Here is a 23,846-nt window from a genome sequence, read left to right as displayed (position 1 = left end):
TAGATGGGGTGGAGGAGGGTAGATCAGCTTGCATTTTGTTGGAAGCTTTTTCACCCCCTCATTGTGTGGAAATGCTCAAATCCCATGTGCCTTCAATGCTGCACCCTACTGTAGAGTCCCTTTGTTCATATGAATTTCGGTTTTTTGGTCTTTTAATGTAGTCTATATCGGTAGTGCGGAGAAGAGTCCTGCGTGTAGACTGCCTCCATGTTTACCCGGAAGTCCAGGGTAGCTTCTTTTCATGAAGATGTTTATTCAACCCTTGGGCCCTTCCTCCTCACACCAGGTTTCCTAACTCAAAGTCATAGCTTATGAGCTTCCACTGATTTGTTTTTCCATCAGCCAACCAGATGACAGAAATAAAGGGGCAATATTATCTACATAATGCCTATTATTGATATACTGATATATTGATATATATTGATATAATGGGGATGGCTGCATCCCCATTAGTGAAAGACACATGCAGAGGCCAGGATGGCCAGGGAACACATGTGCCAAGCCCATACAGGAATCCCCACACCCAGAGGAGGGCTTTGGCCAGTGCACATTCCTCACCAGTGTCTCTCATCCCTGTGATGTAGCTAAGCCACCAATGTCCCCAAGTTCTCTGGATCATGACATCTTCCCTATTGTGGTTTGCTGGGCATTTACTGCCTTTCTGATCTCTCCTGGGTGGCTCTTACAGAGCTGTATTTGCACAGCTGTCCTCTGCTGCATTTGGTAGGACTTCAGCTCTTCAGGACTGTAAAAAGAAATTCTTTATTCCTTTTTTAATTTAATGGGGACCTGCTGGTCCTCTTACCACAGAGATATATAGGGATTAACCAGCCCACAGTGACAAGAAGTAGAAACCATAGGGACAAGAAGAGGAAACCAGAGATAGGAAGGAGGAACCAAATCGAGGATATAAAACAGGAAGAGGATATAAAAGGGACCTAGCATCAGTTAGTCATTCTGTCAGTTACTGACAGGGCTGGCAGTTGCGGGAAAGTTGGCTACTGGGCGTGAGTTGGTCATTGGAGGTTGGTTGCTGGTAGTTAGAGTTGATGTTCAGTTGGTGGTTAGCATTTAGTTGCTGGAATACAAAAGGTGATTCTGAGCTTACTGAGAGGGCTTTTGGATTTAGCCTTTACAGGGCTTTTTGCCTTTTGGATTTTGGGCTTTTGGTTTGGGCTTTTAGGTCCCCCCCACCCCCCTTTCTTGAACTTTTTGGAAGGTGGCTGGCCTTTGTTGACAGACCCAATTGGGGCTGGGGGCTGGATTAAACATTGATTGGGTTGGTTTTGATTGGGCTGGACTGGATTGGAACATTGTGGGGTGCTTATTGGTGGTAGTTATAGGCAGTTATAGGTAAATATAGGCAGTTTTAGATAGCAATCATAGGCAGTTATAGTTATAAGATAGCTAGTTAGGTATTAGGAAATTTATTTCTTTACCTCTTTACTGTATTTCTTTCCTTTACTATATTCATTTTACTATCTATTTTAATTAAACTAATTATTAATTTTTAAAAGCTGCTAGAAGTTTTCTTTTCTCTGGCTTAAAGGGTTAATATTAATTTACAACTCTACTATATTTTCATTAAAACTTAAGTTATTAAAAGCTGCTCTCTTATTTTGTCAAAACCCTTATTTTAACCCTTACAGGACCATCTGCTGAGCTATTTTCCCCTATTAATGTGCAAGTCACTCCCTGACAAAGACAAACTGAGCTCTTCTTGTGCCTAGCCATGGAGACTATAAACTATTCTACCAGCAGCAGGGAGGAGGGATAATTTAGAAGGGCTTCTTTAAGGAAGAGGCACAGATGTGGGAAAGGAGAACATCCCCACCATGGGTGATATGCCTTTAAAAAGGCATTTAGGCAGTTGATGGAATGTTGTGTTATTGTTTAGTTGTTTTAGTCATGTCTGACTCTTCATGACTCCATTTGGGATTTTCTTTCTTTTTTTTTTAAAAAAAATTTGAATTGGAAATGCAAATAAAAAAAACTTGAAAGTGATCAAATTAAAACCCCCCAGCAGAAAAACAAACTAGAAATCCTAAAAATTAAGGGAGAAATTAATAAAATTAAAAGTGATAGAACTATTGATTCAATAAATAAGACAATAAGCTAGTACTTTGAAAAAACAAACAAAATAGACAAAGTACTAGTCAATCTAATTAAAAAAAGGAAAGAAGAAAAGCAAATTAACAGCATCAAAGACAAAAGGGGGGGCATCACCTTCAATGAAGAGGAAATTAAGGCAATCATTAAAAATTACTTTGACCAGAATCTGCCCAGGACTAAAGCCTCTGAACACCAGACAGAGATAAGAAAAGGTAATCCTCCCCATTCAGAGATGGCAAACTCCACAGAAGCACAGAAGCCCCAAAATCCCAAGAAAAATAAGAAGAAAGGGGCAACTTTGGACACATTCTACGGAGCCAAAATACAAAATACAGAGGAGATAGAATACGGTACACAAGAAAATGCTCCGAAACCTTCCAAAGGAAATGGAAACTCTCCACAAACCCATGAAGAATTTGAATCAGAAATGACCAAAAAGATGGAAGCCTTCTGGGAGGAAAAGTGGGAAATAATGCAAAAGAAATTCACGCATCTACAAAACCGGTGTGACCAAACTGAAAAGGAAAACCAGGCTTTAAAGGCCAGAATCAGGCAACTGGAAGACAACGATCGTGTAAAAGAGCAAGAATTAATAAAGCAAAACCAAAATACCAAGAAATTAGAAGAGAACATAAAATATCTCACCAACAAGGTGACAGATCTGGAAAATAGAGGGAGAAGAGATAATTTAAGAATAATTGGACTTCCAGAAAAGCCAGAAATAAACACCAAACTCGACATCGTGATACAAGATATAATCAAAGAAAATTGCCCAGAGATTCTAGAACAAGGGGGTAATACAGCCACTGACAGAGCTCACAGAACACCTTCTACACTAAACCCCCAAAAGACAACTCCCAGGAATGTAATTGCCAAATTCCAAAGCTCTCAAACAAAAGAAAAAATCCTACAGGAAGCCAGAAAAAGACAATTTAGATATAAAGGAATGCCAATCAGGGTCACACAAGACCTTGCAAGTTCTACTCTGAATGATCGTAAGGCATGGAACATGATCTTCAGAAAGGCAAGAGAGCTGGGTCTCCAACCAAGAATCAGCTACCCAGCAAAACTGACTATATACTTCCAAGGGAAAGTATGGGCATTCAACAAAATAGAAGATTTCCAACTTTTTGCAAAGAAAAGACCAGAGCTCTGTGGAAAGTTTGATACCGAAAAACAAAGAGCAAGGAATACCTGAAAAGGGGCAAGCCAAGAGAGAGATGCTCCAGCCAAATCCCTGAAAGGGAATCTTTGGGGGGTAGGAGTTAGGGGGAAGAAGAACTTTGGTTGCCCCAACCCTCAACCAAAGCATTACCCTGTCAGCTTCAGAAAGGGGAGATTTGGAATTTTCCCAGATGTCCCTGGAACAACAATGACATGCAGCACTGTTTATATCAAGAGTCAAGGACAAAGACTCCAGGACTCTACAAGAAGCCCAGCAGGAAGTTGTACCAAATCTAAGGAGAGTTTCATGAATATACCTGGAGAGAAGATAAAAAGCACTTCCAGCAATCAGAATTTGCCCTTTTCCATAAGCTCTCTCAGCTTGACCCCACTTTTCCTTGGACTACGCAGGCCCTGAAAGGAGAATTTGCCATAGACATTTTTGGAGGAAGGGGCAATCAGTCAGACAATAAGAATTTATTAAGCATTATGTTCCCAGAAGGATCTATACAAAGTGCCAGAAGCACAAGACGACAGCCCCTACCTGAAAGAAATTTCCATTCTAATGGGAGATGGTCATCCCCAAAAGAGGAAGCTCAAAAGTAACCTCTGAGGGATACTGAAAGTACATGATAGGGGATGGGAGAGATGGAGGACAAGTGTAGCTTTTGAAAGTCAGAAACAGAATCAGGAAGAGAACAAAGATAGACCAGCCTGGTCCCTCCCTTAAAACTGATATCTCAGGGAGAGTTTAACAATGGGAAAAAGAGTTCACATGTCAGAGGAATATTTCAAGATGAGAAGTTTGCAGGAACCAAGACATTCAAGGATAGGTGTTAGCAATAGGTGATGTCTTCTGGCCAAATCTGGGGGGCAGATGGTCCAGTTTGACCGTAGAGTCAATTTGCCCATCCCTATTGAATATGAGAAAGCCCCATTCTCTAAGGGAGGCTTCAGGATGAGACTGGAGCCAAAGTATGGCACTAAAGCCCTAAAGGATGGAGGAGGCATTGAATATCAAGTGTTTTCACCATGTTGTCTTATTAAATAGCTTTTTATAACAGTGACTTAATTCTAAAAGGCTAATTTTTATATATGAGCAAGAAGCACAGCAATGAGAGCTTGTGAATAATTGCATTAAGAAATTTCCCTTCCCCCTTCATTATGAGTCCCTGTTGTTGTCATCTAATCACTTTTCATCTGTATCCGACTTTTTGTGATCTGCTTATGTGGTAAGAGGGGAGTTCTTGGTCAAGATATTTCTTTTGCTATTTCTTTCTACAGGTCGTTTTGCAGATGAAGTAGCTGAGGCAAGTGACTTGTCCAGGGTCACGTAGCTAGGAAGTGTCTGGTCAGATTTGAAGTCAGGTCTTCCTAACTCCAGGCCTGGTCATTTATCCACTGTGCCACTTAGCTACCCACTCTTAAGTTTAGAACTTCATAAAGGGAGAAGTAGTTGATCTGCCAAGTTTAATGGGCATTGGAATAATTATTAGAGCATGAACTAAGGAACTCTAGGGATTGCCTGGACACTTTCGGGGTTCTGTGAAGTCAAAATTATTTTCAAAATAACATATCATTTGCCTATTACAATTCCCCCACTTTTTGAAATATCAGATTTTCTTTCTGTACTTCCACCAAACAACATATCATAACAGATTGAATGCAGAAGCAGAAAGGAGAATGCAACTATCTTCTAGTAAGCCAGATATTAAAGACATGGACAAAGAATAAAAAACAATGTCATGCCTCGTTGTTTTGTTTTGAAAAATGGAGTAAATTTCACTTTAAAATATAATGCTCACCTCTAATGGATCTTACTGTTCTTTTTTAATGAATTAAATATTTTAAAATTAAAAAAAAATTACTTTGCCCCAAATATATGGCAATAAATACACCAATTTAGGTGATATGGATGAATATATACAAAAATACAAACTGCCTAGACTAACAGAAGAAGAAATAGAATTCTTAAATAATCCCATATCAGAAAATGAAATCCAACAAGCCATCAAAGAACTTCCTAAGAAAAAATCCCCAGGGTCTGATGGATTCACCAGTGAATTCTATCAAACATTCAGAGAACAGTTAACCCCAATACTATACAAACTATTTGACATAATAAGCAAAGAGAGAGTTCTACCAAACTCCTTTTATCACACAAACATGGTACTGATTCCAAAACCAGGCAGGTCAAAAACAGAGAAAGAAAACTATAGACCAATCTCCCTAATGAATATAGATACAAAAATCTTAAATAGGATACTAGCAAAAAGACTCCAGCAAGTGATCAGAAGGGTCATCCACCGTGATCAAGTAGGATTTATACCAGGGATGCAGGGCTGGTTCAATATTAGGAAAACCATGCACATAATTGACCACATCAACAAGCAAACCAACAAGAACCACATGATTATCTCAATAGATGCAGAAAAAGCCTTTGATAAAATACAACACCCATTCCTATTAAAAACATTAGAAAGCATAGGAATAGAAGGGTCGTTCCTAAAAATAATAAACAGTATATATCTAAAACCATCAGCTAATATCATCTGCAATGGGGATAAACTAGATGCATTCCCAATAAGGTCAGGAGTGAAACAAGGATGCCGATTATCACCTCTACTATTTGACATTGTACTAGAAACACTAGCAGTAGCAATTAGAGACAAAAAAGAAATTGAAGGCATCAAAATAGGCAAGAAGGAGACCAAGCTATCACTCTTTGCAGATGACATGATGGTCTACTGAAAGAATCCTAGAGAATCAACCAAAAAGCTAATTGAAATAATCAACAACTTTAGCAAGTTGCAGGATACAAAATAAACCCACATAAGTCATCAACATTTCTATATATCTCCAACACAGCTCAGCAGCAAAAACTAGAAAGAGAAATCCCATTCAAAATCACCTTAGACAAAATAAAATACCTAGGAATCTACCTCCCGAGACAAACACAGGAACTATATGAACACAACTACAAAACACTTTCCACACAACTAAAATTCGACATTTGGAATTGGAATTGGAAAAACATTAACTGCTCATGGATAGGATGGGCCAATATAATAAAAATGACCATCCTACCCAAACTTATTTATCTATTTAGTGCCATACCCATTGAACTCCCAAAAAATTTCTTTACTGATTTAGAAAAAAACCATAACAAAGTTCATTTGGAATAACAAAAGATCAAGGATATCCAGGGAAATAATGAAAAAAAAAAACAAATGATGGGGGCCTTGCAGTCACCTACCTTAAACTATATTACAAAGCAGCAGCCATCAAAACAATTTGGTACTGGCTAAGAAACAGTAAGGAAGATCAGTGGAATAGACTGGGGGCAAGTGACCTCAGCAAGACAGTATACTATAAACCCAAAGATCCCAGCTTTTGGGACAAAAATCCACTATTCAATAAAAACTGCTGGGAAAATTGGAAGACAGTGTGGGAGAGATTAGGAATTGATCAAAACCTCACACCCTACACCAAGATAAATTCAAAATTGGGTGAATGACTTAAACATAAAGAAGGAAACCATAAGTAAATTGGGTAAACAGAATAGTATACATGTCAGACCTTTGGGAGGGGAAAGACTTTAAAACCAAGCAAGACATAGAAAGAGTCACAAAATGTAAAATAATTTCGACTACATCAAATTAAAAAGCTTTTGTAAAAGCAAAACCAATGTAACTAAAATCAGAAGGGAAACAACAAATTGGGGAAAATCTTCATAGAAACCTCTGACAAAGGTTTAATTACTCAAATTTATAAAGAGCTAAATCAATTGTACAAAAATCAAGCCATTCTCCAATTGATAAATGGGCAAGGGCCATGGATAGGCAGTTTCCAGATAAAGAAATCAAAACTATTAAGCACATGAAGAAGTGCTCTAAATCTCTTATAATCAGAGATGCAAATCAGAACAACTCTGAGGTATCACCTCACACCTAGCAGATTGGCTAACATGATAGCAAAGGAAAGTAATGAATGCTGGAGGGGATGTGGCAAAATAGGGACATTAATTCATTGCTGGTGGAGTTGTGAATTAATCCAACCATTCTGGAGGGCAATTTGGAACTATGCCCAAAGGGCGATAAAAGAATATCTACCCTTTGACCCAGCCATAGCACTGCTGGGTCTGTACCCCAAAGAGATAATGGAGAAAAACACTTGTACAAAAATATTCATAGCTGCGCTCTTTGTGGTGGCCAAAAACTGGAAAATGAGGGGATGCCCTTCAATTGGGGAATGGCTGAACAAATTGTGGTGTATATTGGTGATGGAATACTATTGTGCTCAAAGGAATAATAAAGTGGAGGAATTCCATGGAGACTGGAACAACCTCCAGGAAGTGATGCAGAGCGAGAGGAGCAGAACCAGGAGAACATTGTACACAGAGACTAATACACTGTGGTATAATCGAACGTAATGGGCTTCTCCATTAGTGGCGGTGTAATGTCCCTGAACAATCTGCAGGGATCTAGGAGAAAAAACACTATGCGTAAGCAAAGGATAAACTATGGGAATAGAAACACCGAGGAAAAGCAACTGCCTGACTACAGTGGTTGAGGGGACATGACAGAGGAGAGACTCTAAACGAACACTCTAATGCAAATACTAACAACATGACAATGGGTTAGAATCAAAAACACATGTGACACCCAGTGGAATCATGCGTCATCTATGGGGGTGGGGGGAAGGAAAAGAAAATGATATTTGTCTTTAATGAATAATGCTTGGAAATGATCAAATAAAATATTATAAAATTAAAAAAATTTTTGGATATTTTATTTTCCCCATTGCATATACAATAATTTTATATTAATTATTATAAAATTTAATAGTATAAATGTTAATAATTTAACATTTTTAAGTTCCAAATTCTCTCCTGCTCCCCCTTACCTCCTACCCGAATTGGCAGGCAATTTGATGTTACATATGTACAGTTGTGTAAAACATTTCTATATTAGTCATGTTGAAAAAGAAAACACGACCCCCCCCCCCAAAGCAAACGAAAAATAAAGAACATTTAAAATAGTATGTATTGATCTGCATTCAGACTCCATCAGTTCTTTCTCTGGAATTGAATACTATTTTTCGTTATAAGATCTTCAGAATTGTCTTGAATCATGGTATTGCTGAAATAGTTAAGTCATTTATAGTTGATCATCATGTTATTGTGTACAATATTCTCTTGGTTCTTCTCACTTCACTCTGTATCAGTTCATACTATTCTTTTCCATTTTTTTCCTGAGCATCCTATTTGTTATTTTTTTATAGCTTCTTCTATCATAGTCTTCTATCATAATCATATACCATAATTTGTTCAAATGATGGGCAGCCCCTCAAGTTCCAATTATTTGCCACACAGAAAGAACTGGCATATATAGTTTTGTTCATATAGGTCCTTTACCTTTTTGTTTTTCATCTCCTTGGGATATGGACCTAGTTTGCTGGATCAAAGTTTTATAGCCCTTTCAGCATAATTCCAAATCATTCTCCAGAATGGTTGAAGCAGTTCACAACTCTACAAAACAGTGCATTAGTATCTCAATTTTCCCATATCCCCTCTAACATTTGACATTTTCCTTTTCTATCAGATTATCCAATCTTAGAGTTGTGGGGTAGCACCTTAGAGTTGTTCTTATTTGCATTTCTCAAATCAATCATGTCTTGGAGCATTTTTTTCATATGATTAGGGATAGCTTTGATTACTTCATCTGAAAGCCTTTTATCTATTCATGTCCTTTGAATATTTATCAATTAAGGAATTATATATTCTTATAAACGCGACCCAGTCCTCTATATATTTGAGAAATGAAGCTTTTATATTTTCCAGTTAATAATATTAACTATGTATTTTCCTTCATCTTATTTTCCCTACTCTCCTTTCACCCTGACCATCTTCAAAAGTATTTTGTTTCTGACCACTGCCTTCCCCAATCTGCCCTCCTGTCTTTTAGTCCCTCCCCCCTTTTCTTATCCTTTTCCCTTCCTACTTTTCTGTCGAATAAGATACATTTCTATACCCAGCCAAATATGTATATTATTCCCTGTTGGAGTTAATTCCAAAGAGAGTAGGGTTCAAAGCACCCTCCACCCCTCTTTTATCCTCCATCTTTAAAGTGGATGCATTCTCCATCTACATCCTCTACTGTAAAAGCTCTTTTATGCATTTTTGGTATGAGATAATTTATCCCATTCTACCTCTCCCTTCTCCCTTATTCTAGTGCATTGCTTTTTTTCATCCTTTAATTTTATTTTTTTAGATATCACCCCATCATATTGAACACATCTCCACAATAATGATAAAGTTCTTAGGTGTTACAAGTATTATCATTCCTCTCTTATGATTTCTCTGTTTTATCTTTTTTCTCATGTCTTATATTTGAACATCAGGTTTTCTATTCAGCTCTGGTTTTTCATCAGAAATGCTTGAATATCTTCTATTTTTTTGAATATCCTTTTTTTTTTCCCCCTGAAGGATTATACTCAGTTTTGTTGGTTAGGTGATTCTTGGTTGTAATCCTAGCTCTTTTGCCCTCCAGAATGTCATATTCCAAGCCTTCAGTTCTTTAAAAATTTAATACTAAATCTTGTGTTATTCTGACTGTGACTTTATATTATTTGAATTGTTTCTTTTTAACTGGTTGCAAATTTTTGGAGTTCTGGAATTTGGCTATAGTATTCCAGGGAGTTTTCATTTTAGGAATTCTTTCAGGTGATTGGTAGATTCTTTCAATTTTCATTTGTTCACATGTAATATACATTCATAATAGATAGTGCAGATAGAGAAAGGACTTATGATAGGGAACTTCCGGTTGAGAAAACTACTTCTACAAATAAAGGTAAGCATTTTCTTTGAAACTTTTAACCTTAGAGAATTTCCTAGGCCATTGAAAGGTAAATTGACTTACCCAGGGTAGTTAGTACATATCTGAAACTGAACATAAGAGGTCTTTTTGACTGTAAATCCTGACACCCCACCCCTTCTCTCTTGTTTTCAACTCCTCACCATTTGTTGGGAATTCTTTTTGTTATAGGATTGTAAGATCCTGGTCTAAACCAACCATTTCCCAACTTTCCTAGGATTCTTATTGAAATGGGGACTCATTTTTTCTTCAGGTACTTTCTGCTCTTGGATTTATTGAACATGGAACTACTGTGGTTAATTGCTTCTTGGTTTTGCTTATCTCCTCTGTTTTGTTTCTTCATTATTTCTTGATATTAACTGCTAATAGTCACTAATATTCCATACTGTGTGACCAGCATCTGCCTCCTATTTCCAGCATGTCATAATGTTCTGTGTATTGCCTCGTAATCATTGCTACTGTAACCATTTCTTTTGTCATAGAGGATTATGGCTTTTGGTGAGAAATAATCAACTGGAGCAGAAGGGTACATAATAAGAACATAGAAACAAGCTTTTATAATTGAGCAAATAGTAAAATATTGGGAGAAAATTAACATATATGTACAAGTAGGGATAATTTGTTTTAAATGTTTTTTCAGATTTTATATTTGGAACTTGAGGGGTTTCCGAGGAGATATTTTTTTAAAAGGTAATGTAAGGGGAAAGCTGGGTGGCTCAGTGGATTGAGAGCCAGGCCTAGAGACAGGAAGTCCTAGGTTCAAATTTGACCTCAGACACTTCCCAGCTGTGTGACCCTGGGCAAGTCACTTGACCCCCTTTGCCTAGCCCTTACCACTCTTCTGCTTGGAGCCAATACACAGTATTCACTCCAAGGCGGAAGGTAAGGGTTTAAAAAAAAAGTAATATAATTAATCCACAAACATTGAGTAAAAAGCATTTAGAAATGAAAGCTACTTTGAAAAATTATCCAAGAAAACCTTCTCATACCCAGGATCTGGTCGAGGTTGAGTAGGGGATTCAACAAGTCAGTCAGTTTATGCTCCAGGCACTGTACCGAGTGCTGGTGATACAAAGAGCACTCTCCACCCCCCAAGTTACTGCCCTCAATAATAGTCTCATTGGGGAGACAACTTGTAAATAACTAGGTACACACAATATATGTAGAGTAGATGAAAGTAACTTTAGAGAGGAAAGCATTGACTAGTGGGGGACCCTTCTGGGGTCCCCCACTTGTATAGGCTGCCTATACAAGTTGAGGTTTGAGCTGCGTCTTGAAAGCAGCTGAGAAAACTAAAATGGAGATGAGCAGGGGAAGCATTTTATCTTGGAGACTAGAAAGTATGAATCTGTGGTGAAGATGATGCAGATGGCTACCCCTTTCCCCTTTCTAAGTCTCCCTGCACTGAGTACCACCATGCCTTAAAAGGCATTAAATAAATGCCAAATCATTATTTGACAATTCAGATGTTTCTTGTCAAACAAGTAATCCACTCCTCCCATAATTCCTGCCAAAAAGCATCACTGTTAACCTAGTGGGTTAATTTCCAAGTGAATGCCACTGTCAGAGTCAGGATCTGTAGAGGCCTACCATTCAAATGAGGACCATGACTTGTTGACTATACTACTTGATAGTCTTCATGCACTGTGATTATCAAATCCTAACTCTTTCTCGTTTAATGTTTTCAATTTGCAGGTTTTGACTAGGCAGAAATGTCTTTTCCTAGTTATCTATATATCTCCACCCTGTCCATGCCTAATTTCATTCCTCTTTTGCATTCCATTTCCTCCATGATCTCTGGGACTTTCCTCTATTGCTGCCTTTCCTCCTTTCCCATTCCTTCCATCTTCTGCTGCTCACTGCATTCTGCCTTTGTTCTGAAAACATCAAATCTTTTGACACCCTCTCTGTACCCTTGCATACAGGACCTGAAAAAGGAATTTTCATAGTTCTTTGCTTCAGATTGCCACTTTCCTACCCTTCTTCTGCCATCAACATTTATTTACCTCCTCTCCTACTTTTAAAGTTCATACCGTTCCATTTAGGGCCTCGTTGCAATCATCTGTGGACCTCCAGTCTTTCATCTTCTTCAATTTCTGTTAGCAATCTATCTTTACCATTCATAGGTATGGCCACATGACACCTCCATTTACGTGTACTTGCCGTTTTAATTTTATTTGTAAGGAAACAAATAAAAATGACTATAATTTTCTTTTAGACCTTGATATCCAGATCCTTGATCCTTTCCAAAAGTTCTGTCATCAGATTTCCACTAACAGAAGGCTAATAATAAAGATGGTAAGGTTGGAGTAACATGGAGAAAAAAATATGCTTTTATTAATATCTTTTTCTAGGTATATATATCATTCAAATTTCTGTTCTGTTCAGTATAAATCAGATGCTTTGTGTAGAATACCACGGCATTAGGTAGGAAATATAGAAAGCATTTACTGCTTTTGTAGAGCTTACAATTTAGTTGAAGGATATGACATGTATACATAACTATAGTGTATAGCATAAGTATGTAGTATATATAGGTATATTGCATAAGTATATATGTTGTATAAGTATATAGTATAAGTAATTTGTAACATTATGTAATGTAAAAACCAGACTCTTTTATCCCAGTGTTATTAATGTGTAGTTTTAACATTCAGTTTCCACTAGCTATTTGTCCCACTTTCAGTTCCTGTTGGAAAATCCCCAAATATCCTTTGTTGTCATATCCTCCCAATCATCCTTCTGGCTACATAAGTACATGGAAGAGTAGCATTTTGAACCATGGACAAACGTGGGGACAGAAATAGATGCATAAACAGGGGCATTCATTTGTCTCTTCCAGAGTCTAGGTGTTTGGGTAGAAGAGATCCTTTTTCAGGTACAGATTAGACTAGAAGGACTCTCTAGGCCCTTCTAGTGATAAAATTCCCTAATTCTCTAATTGACTACACCTGGATTTCAGCACACCCTTTGACAGTCTCTCAGACCATCTTTGTGTCCAGATGACAGTACAGCTGGGTGGATCCAGCTGGATGAATGACTAGATTCATTATTGAATTTGGAACTAGAGAATGGAAGGTTTGGCTGATCTCTCCATGGCCCTTTGTGATTCAACATACTTTATTGGTGATGTGCATGAAGGCAATTAAAAAAAATAAATTTTGTAGATTGTGTGCAGATATTGACAGGTTAAAATGGTGATCAAATCTAATATGATGGAACTTAATTTGGCTGATTATGACATCCTATTCCTTGGTTCAATATTTTTTCCACAAGTACAGAATGGGAATGATGTCTAATATGTTCAAAAGCATGAGAAAGTCACATGAGAAAGATTTTGGGTTTTAATTTTGGGTTTTGGGTCACAAACTCAATATAAAGCAGTAATGGGATAATAGCCAAAAAAAGCAAATCTAGTAAGTGACTTCATTGAGAGGGATTATTTTAATGATGTGAGGTGATAACCTGATGATATTTTTGCAAAGGTGAAATGAAATGCACCCAGAATATTTATTTATGATAAGCTAAACAAAAGTCCTAGTTTCTCCTTGACTGTAATTCATTTCTCATTCTTCATATGTAACTTGTGCATGATAGAATGGAGCTTTGCAGCTAAAGCTATACCTATGTTACTCCTTGATAGTATTGATTTTTTTCCCCTCCTCTCATTTTCTATCATGAGAGAGCTAATAACCATGTTATTCACAATTTTGCTTCATTTACCATGGGACTGCTGTTACAGTGATGGAAATATTGGATTCTCACTAGATTTAAAGTCTTAGAATTAATTTTGCTGATGGAAATGGAGTATATGAAGAGGGCCAGCCACTCTCCAGAGAACATTGGGATCAAGGAGCAGAGGATTGGGGTAAAGGTAGAGGGGATAGTATAGACATAATAAGAAAGCAATTATATTTGGTTTCCTGCTGAAATCTTATGTTGCTATAAGAAAATGGTGAAAACTTATGTTTCCGTAATGCTTTTGGAGCATTCCGTTTTATTTTGGCAATAGTTATCAAAATCATACCTAGAATCAAACAGCAAAAATTGTTCACCACATCCCATATAGAGTTGTGCCTGAAATACAGTCACTTTGTAAGCCTCATGAAAATCATTTTAAAATAATCACTAGCATACTATGTAAATCTACCAGCTAACCAAAAAGCTACCTTGATTGTTTAGTAACTATATAAAGATTCATGCAATTACAAATGGCATAATTTGTGTTAAAAATGAGACACGATAGAATGTTTGTGTTTATTGAACTTGTAAGACTTGAAGTTTTTGATTTGCAATGCTGTATTGGTTCTTATTGGTATTGATTTTGATAGGTAGAGAAAAAGAGGAACACATTTTCACTTGAAGTCCACATATTTAAAAAGATATATGTCATTGATCTCTTTTCTTTTCCAAAGTAAAGTTAGGGAAAGAAACCACAAATACTTTTTTTTTGTTTTTTTTGTTTCATTGTTTTATTAAATATCAGGAACTATCTTTTTAACAGCTTTTCTTCACAAATTTTCTTTTATTTGGTAGTACACAATTTTTGGAACAAATCTAATTTTATGATAATCTTCAACTTTTGATTACCCATGATAATACAATAAAACTAAGTTGCCAGGCAATCCAAAACAGTAGATAATCATAAGTAGACAGATTTTGTGTGTGTATGTGTATTTGAGATAGAATCTATATTGTGTGTATATTCATTTGAATTTTTTGAAGTAGGTTTGCTTTCTTTGAAAGCAATTGTCTGTTCCTTCCTTGTGAACATTCAAAGGATAAAAAGTTAGAGGAATGTTTCATGAAATGAGATGTACCGCTTTGAAGTAATCTCAATGGGAATTCAATGGAGGCATTTGGAACTTTTTAAAACTTTGGGTCTTTTTGTAGTAATTGAGAAGAAAACATTGAAACAGGCATTTAATTATACTTTCAATGGCAAAAGATAGAGAAAAATGTAACATAAGTAATCGGGGTTTTTTCCCCTTAAAGATAGTATGGGGACTATTTTTGGACTTTTTATAGTGACAGTAGACAAATTCATTCTTACGGTTGACATGTTGTGATCTAGGTCTAATCACTAGATCCTGTTTTAAGAATTGGTCATACACAGCTTCTCTGTTAACTACATTTGAAATCTATTGATGGATTAGTGTGTTGTTTGGTTGCCAATCTGAGAAATTAAAGAATGGTAAAAAAAAAATCACTTTCTTCTTCTGCATAGAAGTTTTGGATGATGATGGTATTGGTTAGGACAAAAACCCTATTACCTCCTTCAATTGACAAATGAAAATGCGATTTTTTTTTTCTCCAAGAGAAATGGTTGGTTTTGTTTCTTTACTCCATTTCAGCTATTTTGTCTAGAATCACTCATTTATTTTAAAATATTTGTCCATTCAGGACTGTTTTCCTCTTATTGTTTAAAGATTGTGTTGATGTATAACTGTTATATTTTGTGTTTGGAATTATAAGGTCCTTTTTATTTTTTATTTTTAATTTAACTCTTTGTTTTACAGATGAGGGCAGCAGTGCAGTTGAGCATGCAGGTGGTGCCCAAATTGTAGTTGACCATCTAAGGTCACTGAGCAGTAGCACAGACCCCGCCAATGAGAAGCTCTTGACTGTCTTTTGTGGCATGCTGATGAACTATAGCAATGAGAATGGTAAACAAAACTCCTGAAAACTTGCTTTATCTCTGGGGGAAAAGAAGATTAATAATCAACCTTATTCAAATGAGAAGTCCAAACAAAATTATTTAGAAATGCAATCAGGAATTCATAGACTACATTACAAAAATGTGAAACTTCTAGAAGAGATAAAATGATATTTCTAAAATGCAAAAATAGCTTTACATTCATTGGTACTGAGTTTTTTAATGGTTACTTTATGTTAATAGTCAGTGATGGAAAAAGAAATTCAGTGATTCTGATCTTTCTTATATGCAAATTTACAAAATGAACAATACGTTTCTTCTAAGTTATAGAATTCTTGGATTCTTATAGTTGGAAGGGACATGAAGGATTATGGAGTTACTAAATTTAAAAAGTTCTTTCTTAATTTAGCATATTACTTTGATAAACAACTCTTAAACATATATATTCTATAACAGGATAAAATGGTTGGTATTAGAAAGCAGTTCCAGTTAGGGATATAATGAATTTTTCTGGTCATAGCAACTCTTTAAGAATAAGTTCATTAGCTTTGTTAAAGTTGTGTTTTTCAGTAGAAGGGATGGCCATGCCAATGAAATCACTAATTTTATTTGGATATTAGGGTAAAAAGAGATAAACATTTCAACTAAAAAAATACAAATAAACCTCATAAAGTTCATATTTTTAAAATCCCAGATAGCATATGTTATATAGTTACTACATGTGTGTATACAAATATATTTCCAACTTTTCTTTCTTTAAAAATTTTTTTAATAATTCATTCTTCACAGAATTGCTAAAGTGATTTTCTCAAAGCACAAGTTGGATCATATCACTTCAAATAAGCTTTAATGACTCTTTATTATCTCTAGAATTAAATATATACCCTTCTTTGTTGAGGAAACTCTTAGCCTAGCTTCCTTATACATTGTCCTTCTATCCACTTACATTCTAACCATCCATCTCTAGGCTTCCCTGTCTTTGTGTAAGCTGTTGGCCATGCCCTTCTAAACTCAAATCTGCTGCCAGGAGATTCACATCATGTGTCATCTTCTGCAATAGGCCTTTCTTGGCGCCCTCAGTGACTTTCCCATCCAAGGTGACCTTATATGTGACCTTATATGACCATATATGCCTTATATCTCCCTCTCTCTCTAAATCTTTATAGTTCTTTAGTCTATTTATAGCTATCTATCTAATCTATTTGTATGTCTGTCCTATCTCTCTTTGTGCCTATCTGTCCATCCATCCATATATCTGTCTGTCTGTCTACATACATGTTATTTTCCCTATTAGGATATAAGCCCCATTAAAGTCTTGTTTCACTTTTGTCTTTGTATCCTGAGCACCTAGCACAGTACTTGTCACATTGAAGGTACTTAATAAATGCCTGAATGATTAATCATCTATTTATCAAACATATGTGTAATAACATTGTCAAATAACTTGTTTTCTGAATTTTTTAATTAGGTGGTTTCAAATAGCCACAATATCTTCCTCCCTTCTAAAAGTACATTTTTCAAAATGTTTTCTCATCAACTTAAAAAGAAATGTTGCCAATTCTACAGTATGAGTGATAACATAAAAATGAAAATTTGTAGGTAACTCACAAAGATTCTCCCCCTCCCTCAAAATCTGGCAGGATAAGAATTAGCAGTATTAACAGACTTTCCTTTTTCTTTTTCTCCTTCTACCTTGTATTTTGATGTTGAGCAAGAATCTTGATAATCAATAAAATGGACAGTCAATCCATGAATAATTGGAACCTGACCACAAAATATATGGATCTGAAATGCAAATAAGAAACTAGCAGTTATTCATGCTATTTCCATTTACTTTAAACTCCATTTGTAATTGTGCAGGTGGAGAAATAAGACAAAGGTTAATTTCCAAAACAAGGGGAAAAAAAGGAGATGAACCAAAAGATCATCCTAATAACTAATGCAATATTGGGGGAAGATAAGTTTATTCTACATGAAGTTAGGTTGTTTGCTCTGTAACTGAGTATCCTGTTTTGAAAACATGTAATAATTCATTTGGTCTACATTTTAAAATGGCAATAAGCTCTTCACAGCTATTTGGAACACTTTCGGTGAAGGTGACAATGAGAATATAATGTATAGATATGTACAAATCATAGCATGCCCATAAGACAGGTGGATAACTTCTAGGGGCCTTTTCACCAATGAAATAAAAGATGGCACTCAAAAAGAAAAGAGCTGAGCACTAAATGGACAGTCAGGGAATTTATAAACTATAAGCAGGTCTAACTTTTCCCAACGTGGAAGATATTTTCTTGAAGTAATTTAAAACTAATTTGGAAGGCTATATTTTACTTTTTTAGATCATATTTAAATTATAGTGTGATCTGAAGGCGTTAATGCAGATGCCAAGTTCAGCTTTCAAACTTTTTAAAATATGATTTAGAAAAAGTTTAATGTTAAGTTTATTATCACAATAATCAAGTGCTTCAGGACCATCTCCTCTCTTCTTTATTCCATTTTTTTTTGTTCTCCATGCTTTTTGTATTTAGGGTAACAGCTTATGAGACAATGTTGACTCTTTACATTGCTTTTCAACTTAATTTTTTTATGTTACATACAATCATTATTGAACAGTTTTGCTCTAGTGTCTGCCATTTTACATAAGGGATCTGAAATAGCAATCTTCCAAATCAAATTTCTAGTCTTCCTTAGCAGTCATTAAATTATGTCCCTGGAAAAGAGTTCTCTACCCATACGACTTAGAAATCTCTCTTAGTTCCTCTTGAGGAAGTTTCTCTTTAAATTCAGTCATTATTGCCTTCCAGTGCAAAAGATAGAAGGATAGAGCATTAATATTAAGCATTTCTTAATATGTATCTGATAAGCAACATGGTCTCTGTTCTCAGGGAGCTTACATTCTAAGGGGAAGACCACATATAAAGGGGGAGGTATTATGAATGTGGAGAAATCAGAAGAATGAGTCAGGAAAGAATCTCTTCTGGTGCTCCAAAAGAAAGAGGCCTTGGGGCAGAGATTTCTCCATGGAGGAAAGGTGTGGTGGAGAATCTGGAGAGGAAGTCTAGCTTCTACATTTTTAAGCAGAATATTTACTTGAAATTTGCTCTTTCTAACATAGAAAATTAATTCTGCCCCAGACATAGCAAGAGTCTTACTTGTAGCTAAGGAACTTCTAAGGAACTGTCATTGCTTGTTGTTCTCTGTGGAATGCTTTGGCACTGAAAGTATTAAAATGTCCAGAAGAGTCATCAATATAAGCTTTTCTAAAGAAAGCACCTCTACTCTTTGGCTATCAGTCCTCTTAATGGATAAGCCCCAAACAGCAGTTTAAACTTATATTTTGGTGTGGGCACTGGTTGACTGAATTACTTGGGCAATTCCAATGTCTAAATCTATAAAATGAAACTTTATTATTATTCCTCCAACCTACTTGAGAAGTAGGAAGTAAGAATGATAATTAAAAGTATTTTGAGACCTTTGAATCCTCTAAAAGTCTTTAAGTAGAAATCGTAGTGTTAAAGTATTTGCTTTCCAACAGACTTTAAGACTCTTCAATTGAATAGGTATTGTGTTCTAGTGACACCATGCACCTTGTGCCATCTTATACCTCATACAGTAGCACATGCGTTCCTACAAATACAGCACCAATCAGCAGACATTAAAGTGGCTATTATATGTATAAGTCATACATTTGTAAATTAAATCATATCAAAATGCCATTGGATAGTCATTTAGAGGAATCCTATAGGGAATCCTCTCAACCAAATAGTTATCTCTAATTTCTCTTCTACATTTGTGCAGTAAATAATCTCGTGATAAATAAGATAAAACCTGTACCCTCAAGGAACTTGGAATTTAGTGACAATCATGAATTATTATAACAGGCATATTGCAGATAATGAATCTACTTATGATATAGAATATGATAGACCCATAAGAGAAGTACAGTGTCCTGTAAGTTCAGATAAATAAGGGTTTTCATGTGTAGTTGGTACAGTGGATAGAATGCTATTGGGAAGACCCAAATTCAGATCTTGCCTCAGACACTGCATGACTCTGGGCAAGATACTTAACTACAGTTAACCTCTCAGCCTCACTCACCTTCCTCATCTGTAAAGTGAGGGGTTGGACTCTGACCTCTAAGATCCTTTTGAGCTTTATATCTGTGAATCAAGTTAACAAGTATTAAGTGTGCCAGGCACAGCACTAAGTAAATACTGGTGATATCAGGAAAGGCAAACATTTCCCTGACCTCAAGGAGCTTATAACCTGATGAAGGAAACAACAAGCAAACAAGTATATTCAGACAAGATACACACAAGATAATTTGGAGTTGTTTTCAAAAGGAATAGAGTTGGGTTTTCATAAAGCAAGATAGTTTTATAATTCATTTTGGAAAAAGTCATTTATTGCCACTGAAGTTCACAATAAAAACAAAGTCCAAATAACTAAAAAGAAAAGAGGGAAAAGTTCTATGAAACCTTCAAAAGGCCTTCAAAATTGAATTCAGGAAGTAGTTATTGAACCCTATATAAGACACTGCTAAATTCTGGAGCTCCAAAGATTAAAAAACAACAACTTATCCTCAAGGAGCTTATACATTTGATTGAAGAGATACAAACTGTATACTGATAAGGAAATACAAAGTAATTTGGGGATGGATAGGTAGGGAGGGTGCTATTGGGGGTGGGAGGGGAGTAGAGATTGATCATTTTGCCTGTGCAGCTGGGGAAAATATCTCTATTGCTTTGTTATTCCATTTAAGAAATCTTTTTTGGCTCCCCTAGAAGCAGTGCCAAAAGCCTTCTTTATGATCACTTTCACCCTCATTTCTGCCTTCATCTTTTGACTGTGTATTTATTCCCAAAACGTTATAAGAAGACTGGAAAAATTAAGTTGGAAGGATTGGTAGTACCTTGTGTGACTCTAGGGCAGTCACTAAACTCTCCTGCTTCCAAGTTTCATTATTTGTAGCAGAATGGGGTTGGAGAGTTGATTCTTTAACATCTCCACCACTTCTAAATTGCGATCCTCTGATTCATTTTTTACATACAATGCTGTCTTGCACAGAGTTGGTACTCAAAATCATTGTCAATTGATATTTGTATTTTTTTGTTTGGCTTCTAAATCTCCACTTCAGAGATGTCCTTTATGCTAAGCAGTATGCATTCTTTTATATGTTTTACTTTTTAAGTTCCTCATCTTTTCTGCTCATAGATAGAAGTGCTTTCCAGCTTTCCTCCTTTTTTTTAATACTAAGCTTATTACAATTACATATACCAAGTTGTGTGCTCATTGATATCTGTTTATTAGAATTTGCACTTAAAGATTTTTGTTATGGGGGTAAATCCAACTGTGGATTTGTTTTTTTAAGGAGAAAGTGTTCTGTTTGCAAAGAATCATCTTGTTGGCAAATTTATGGATTTTTCTCATGTGCATGAAACAAAAACTTTATGGTTAATGATGAAAACAATATTTTGTAGGTCAGAAAAGTAGCTTATATGGAGACTTGCTACAAATGCTTTTGACAGCACTTTACTCTTGAAAGAGCATAAGTTTTTGTGTTTTCTACTCCATCTAATAAAACACCCAAATTAGAAACTATCTTACTTGTAAGTATGGCTGTATTGATGGTGATGATGATAATAGTTGTACAGATAGAGAATTTGATGTCTGGGCCATTGTAAAATGTTATTTCATAGACAGGCTATGAATAAAAAAACTATCTTGAGCAAGTGAACCTTTATGAATATTGATAACCACTTTTGTCTACTACTTATCAATTATACATGGAACTATGAATGACCTAGGTGTTCACTGAAATTTTTTCATTTTGAATATTGTTTAAAATGAGTAGGACATTGGATAGAACTTGGACTTATTTTGTTTGTTATATAGATATATCATTCTTAGAGCTGGTATACTCTTAAGTTTGTGAAATTCAGAATTTATAAATTAAATTATTTAAAACAGAGAGACTAGTAACATTAAGGATCCTCTATATTGTGAATTAATTTATAAAGGAAAGAATTATTTTTATGTTAAATAATCCCCTCAAATGATTTTTGTAAGTCCTAATTTTATATGGCATATACCTTAGAATATATTAAGCTGACATCCTCTCTCTCTCTCTCTCTCTCTCTCTCTCTCTCTCTCTCTCTCTCTCTCTGTCTGTCTCTCTCTCTCCCTTTCCCCCGCCTCATCTTCCATTTCTCCTTCTTATCTCTTTCTGCCATCTCCACCTCCTCCCTTCTCTTTTCTTCCCTCATCTTCCCTCCCTTTAATATTTCCCATTTGTCTTTATTCTGTTAAAGGAATAAGATGAATTTAATTATTTGGGGAAAGTTTTCCAAATCTTCAAAGAAACTTCATAATTTGTTTTTCTTTGATTTCTTAACTTAGAAATACTAGTAGACTTCAAACATACCTTTGGTCTAATTTAATTTTTTGAATGAGCATTATAAATATAGGTCTTTTCAGGATTTAACAATATTAAAGCTTGATGGTTGATTTTTTTTTCCCCATGTACTATTGAAATGAAATAGGTACTACTTAGTTTCAATCAGTGACTTATTTTACATGCAGAACACATATGATAAATATGTGTATGCTTTGTGGAAAGGGTTTCAGGACAGTTTCCTTTAAATTAATCTTCAGAATCTATATAAATTAGCTTTCTATACAAAATTCTATGCATGGATAAAGAATGATAGTTAAAAGTAAAACTAATGAGAAAGGAGCTTAGATACCCGCCTACCAGTTTGTAGTAGCTCTTCATTTTATTGTTAACCTCTGTTTCATCTTGTGCTTTTCTCAAAGTTTTTCTTCTCTCTTATTTTAGTGCTGAATATTTCTTAAACTTCCCAACTATGTGATTAGAATTCTTTGAGTTGACTAATAATTGCTCCTTTTTCCATATCTTTTGGGGAGACTTAAAAGTATGCCACCTATCCAGAGAAATGTTCTTCAAGTGTGAACAAGTAATAACCTTGGCAGCAACTTATTAAGATGCCCCTTACTATTATTTATCTTTTCTGTTTTTTACTTTTGTGGTTACATCACAGATGAAGTTTATGCTTATTTCTTTTATAAATATAATTAATTATATACTAAAGTCAATATCCTATATATCTTTTTATTTTAATACACAATAAAAATAACCAAAAATTTTAATACCAGATTTGAATGGAAAACCATACTTTTTATAATTAGTTGAGTCAGTTTTATCACTAGTTCTTAGCTGATGACATGTTAATAATTTAGATATATCATTGCCTATTAATAACCTTTACTTGGGTGGGTGAGATAAGCATATATTTTGGCATTTCCAAACCATTTGTTCTTTTTTTGTAGCTGACCAGCATAACATCAAGTGTGTTGTGAAATACCTCTAACTCTTTACCTGGAGCTATGATCTAGTCTAAATTAGCATGTTAAACTTAGAACTTACTTTAAAAAAAGGGGGTTCTTCAACTTGGGATCTTCTCTCCAGATCCCCATTCTTTGGAGTTTCCATGACTGTCACGTGAAGAACATGGAACCATTGAAATTCAAATGTAGGTAGGTAAGTGTTCACACAAGCGCATGTGTTGATTGCCTTCTCTCTCCCTGTATATGCATCTGTATTGCACCCCCTCAGTGCCTTCTCCCTTTTTCCTCCCCATAGATCATATAGGGCCTGTGCCATTGACATTACATAATTCTGTAATACTGTATTTTTGTCAGTATTTGTCTGTGGTGTGTGTCAGGAACAAGAACAAGTCTTAAGACTTTAATGACATTGTGCTGTCTGTCTAGAGACTTTCACATACATAATAAGTGTTTGCTATGTATGGGCCTGAGTTGCATTTTGTGAAATGTTGTGTTTGTTGAACTCTAGAATACATCCACCTTGAGTTCTCTAGCTAGCCATTACTGGTCCAAGAGCCTTTGTGTTGCTATGATTTTATTGGCTCATTCAGTTGCGTGGAGGAGAATTTGAACTGTTTCTGGTTCTAAAAAGTTCTTCTTATCTTTGGCAAGAAAAGAGGAAAAAGAGA

General features: G+C 35.6%; 1 protein-coding gene across 2 annotated transcripts in view; it reads left to right on the top strand.

Moving 5' to 3' along the window:
- RAP1GDS1 (Rap1 GTPase-GDP dissociation stimulator 1) overlaps window positions 1-23,846 on the top strand; it is a 275,766-nt gene that overhangs the window by 191,770 nt on the left and 60,150 nt on the right. Inside the window, exon 5 of one of the 2 annotated variants that reach the window (XM_007495910.3) lies at window positions 15,671-15,817. The exons of the other annotated variant lie outside the window; for it this stretch is intronic. Within the exon in view, the coding sequence (XP_007495972.1) occupies window positions 15,671-15,817 (147 nt within the window). The remainder of the gene's footprint in view (window positions 1-15,670; window positions 15,818-23,846) is intronic. 2 annotated transcript variants of the gene reach the window in all.

Source organism: Monodelphis domestica, chromosome 6, assembly GCF_027887165.1.
Source record: "Monodelphis domestica isolate mMonDom1 chromosome 6, mMonDom1.pri, whole genome shotgun sequence".
NCBI classification, from domain to species: Eukaryota; Metazoa; Chordata; class Mammalia; order Didelphimorphia; family Didelphidae; genus Monodelphis; species Monodelphis domestica.
This window is presented reverse-complemented; position numbering and strand designations above follow the sequence as displayed.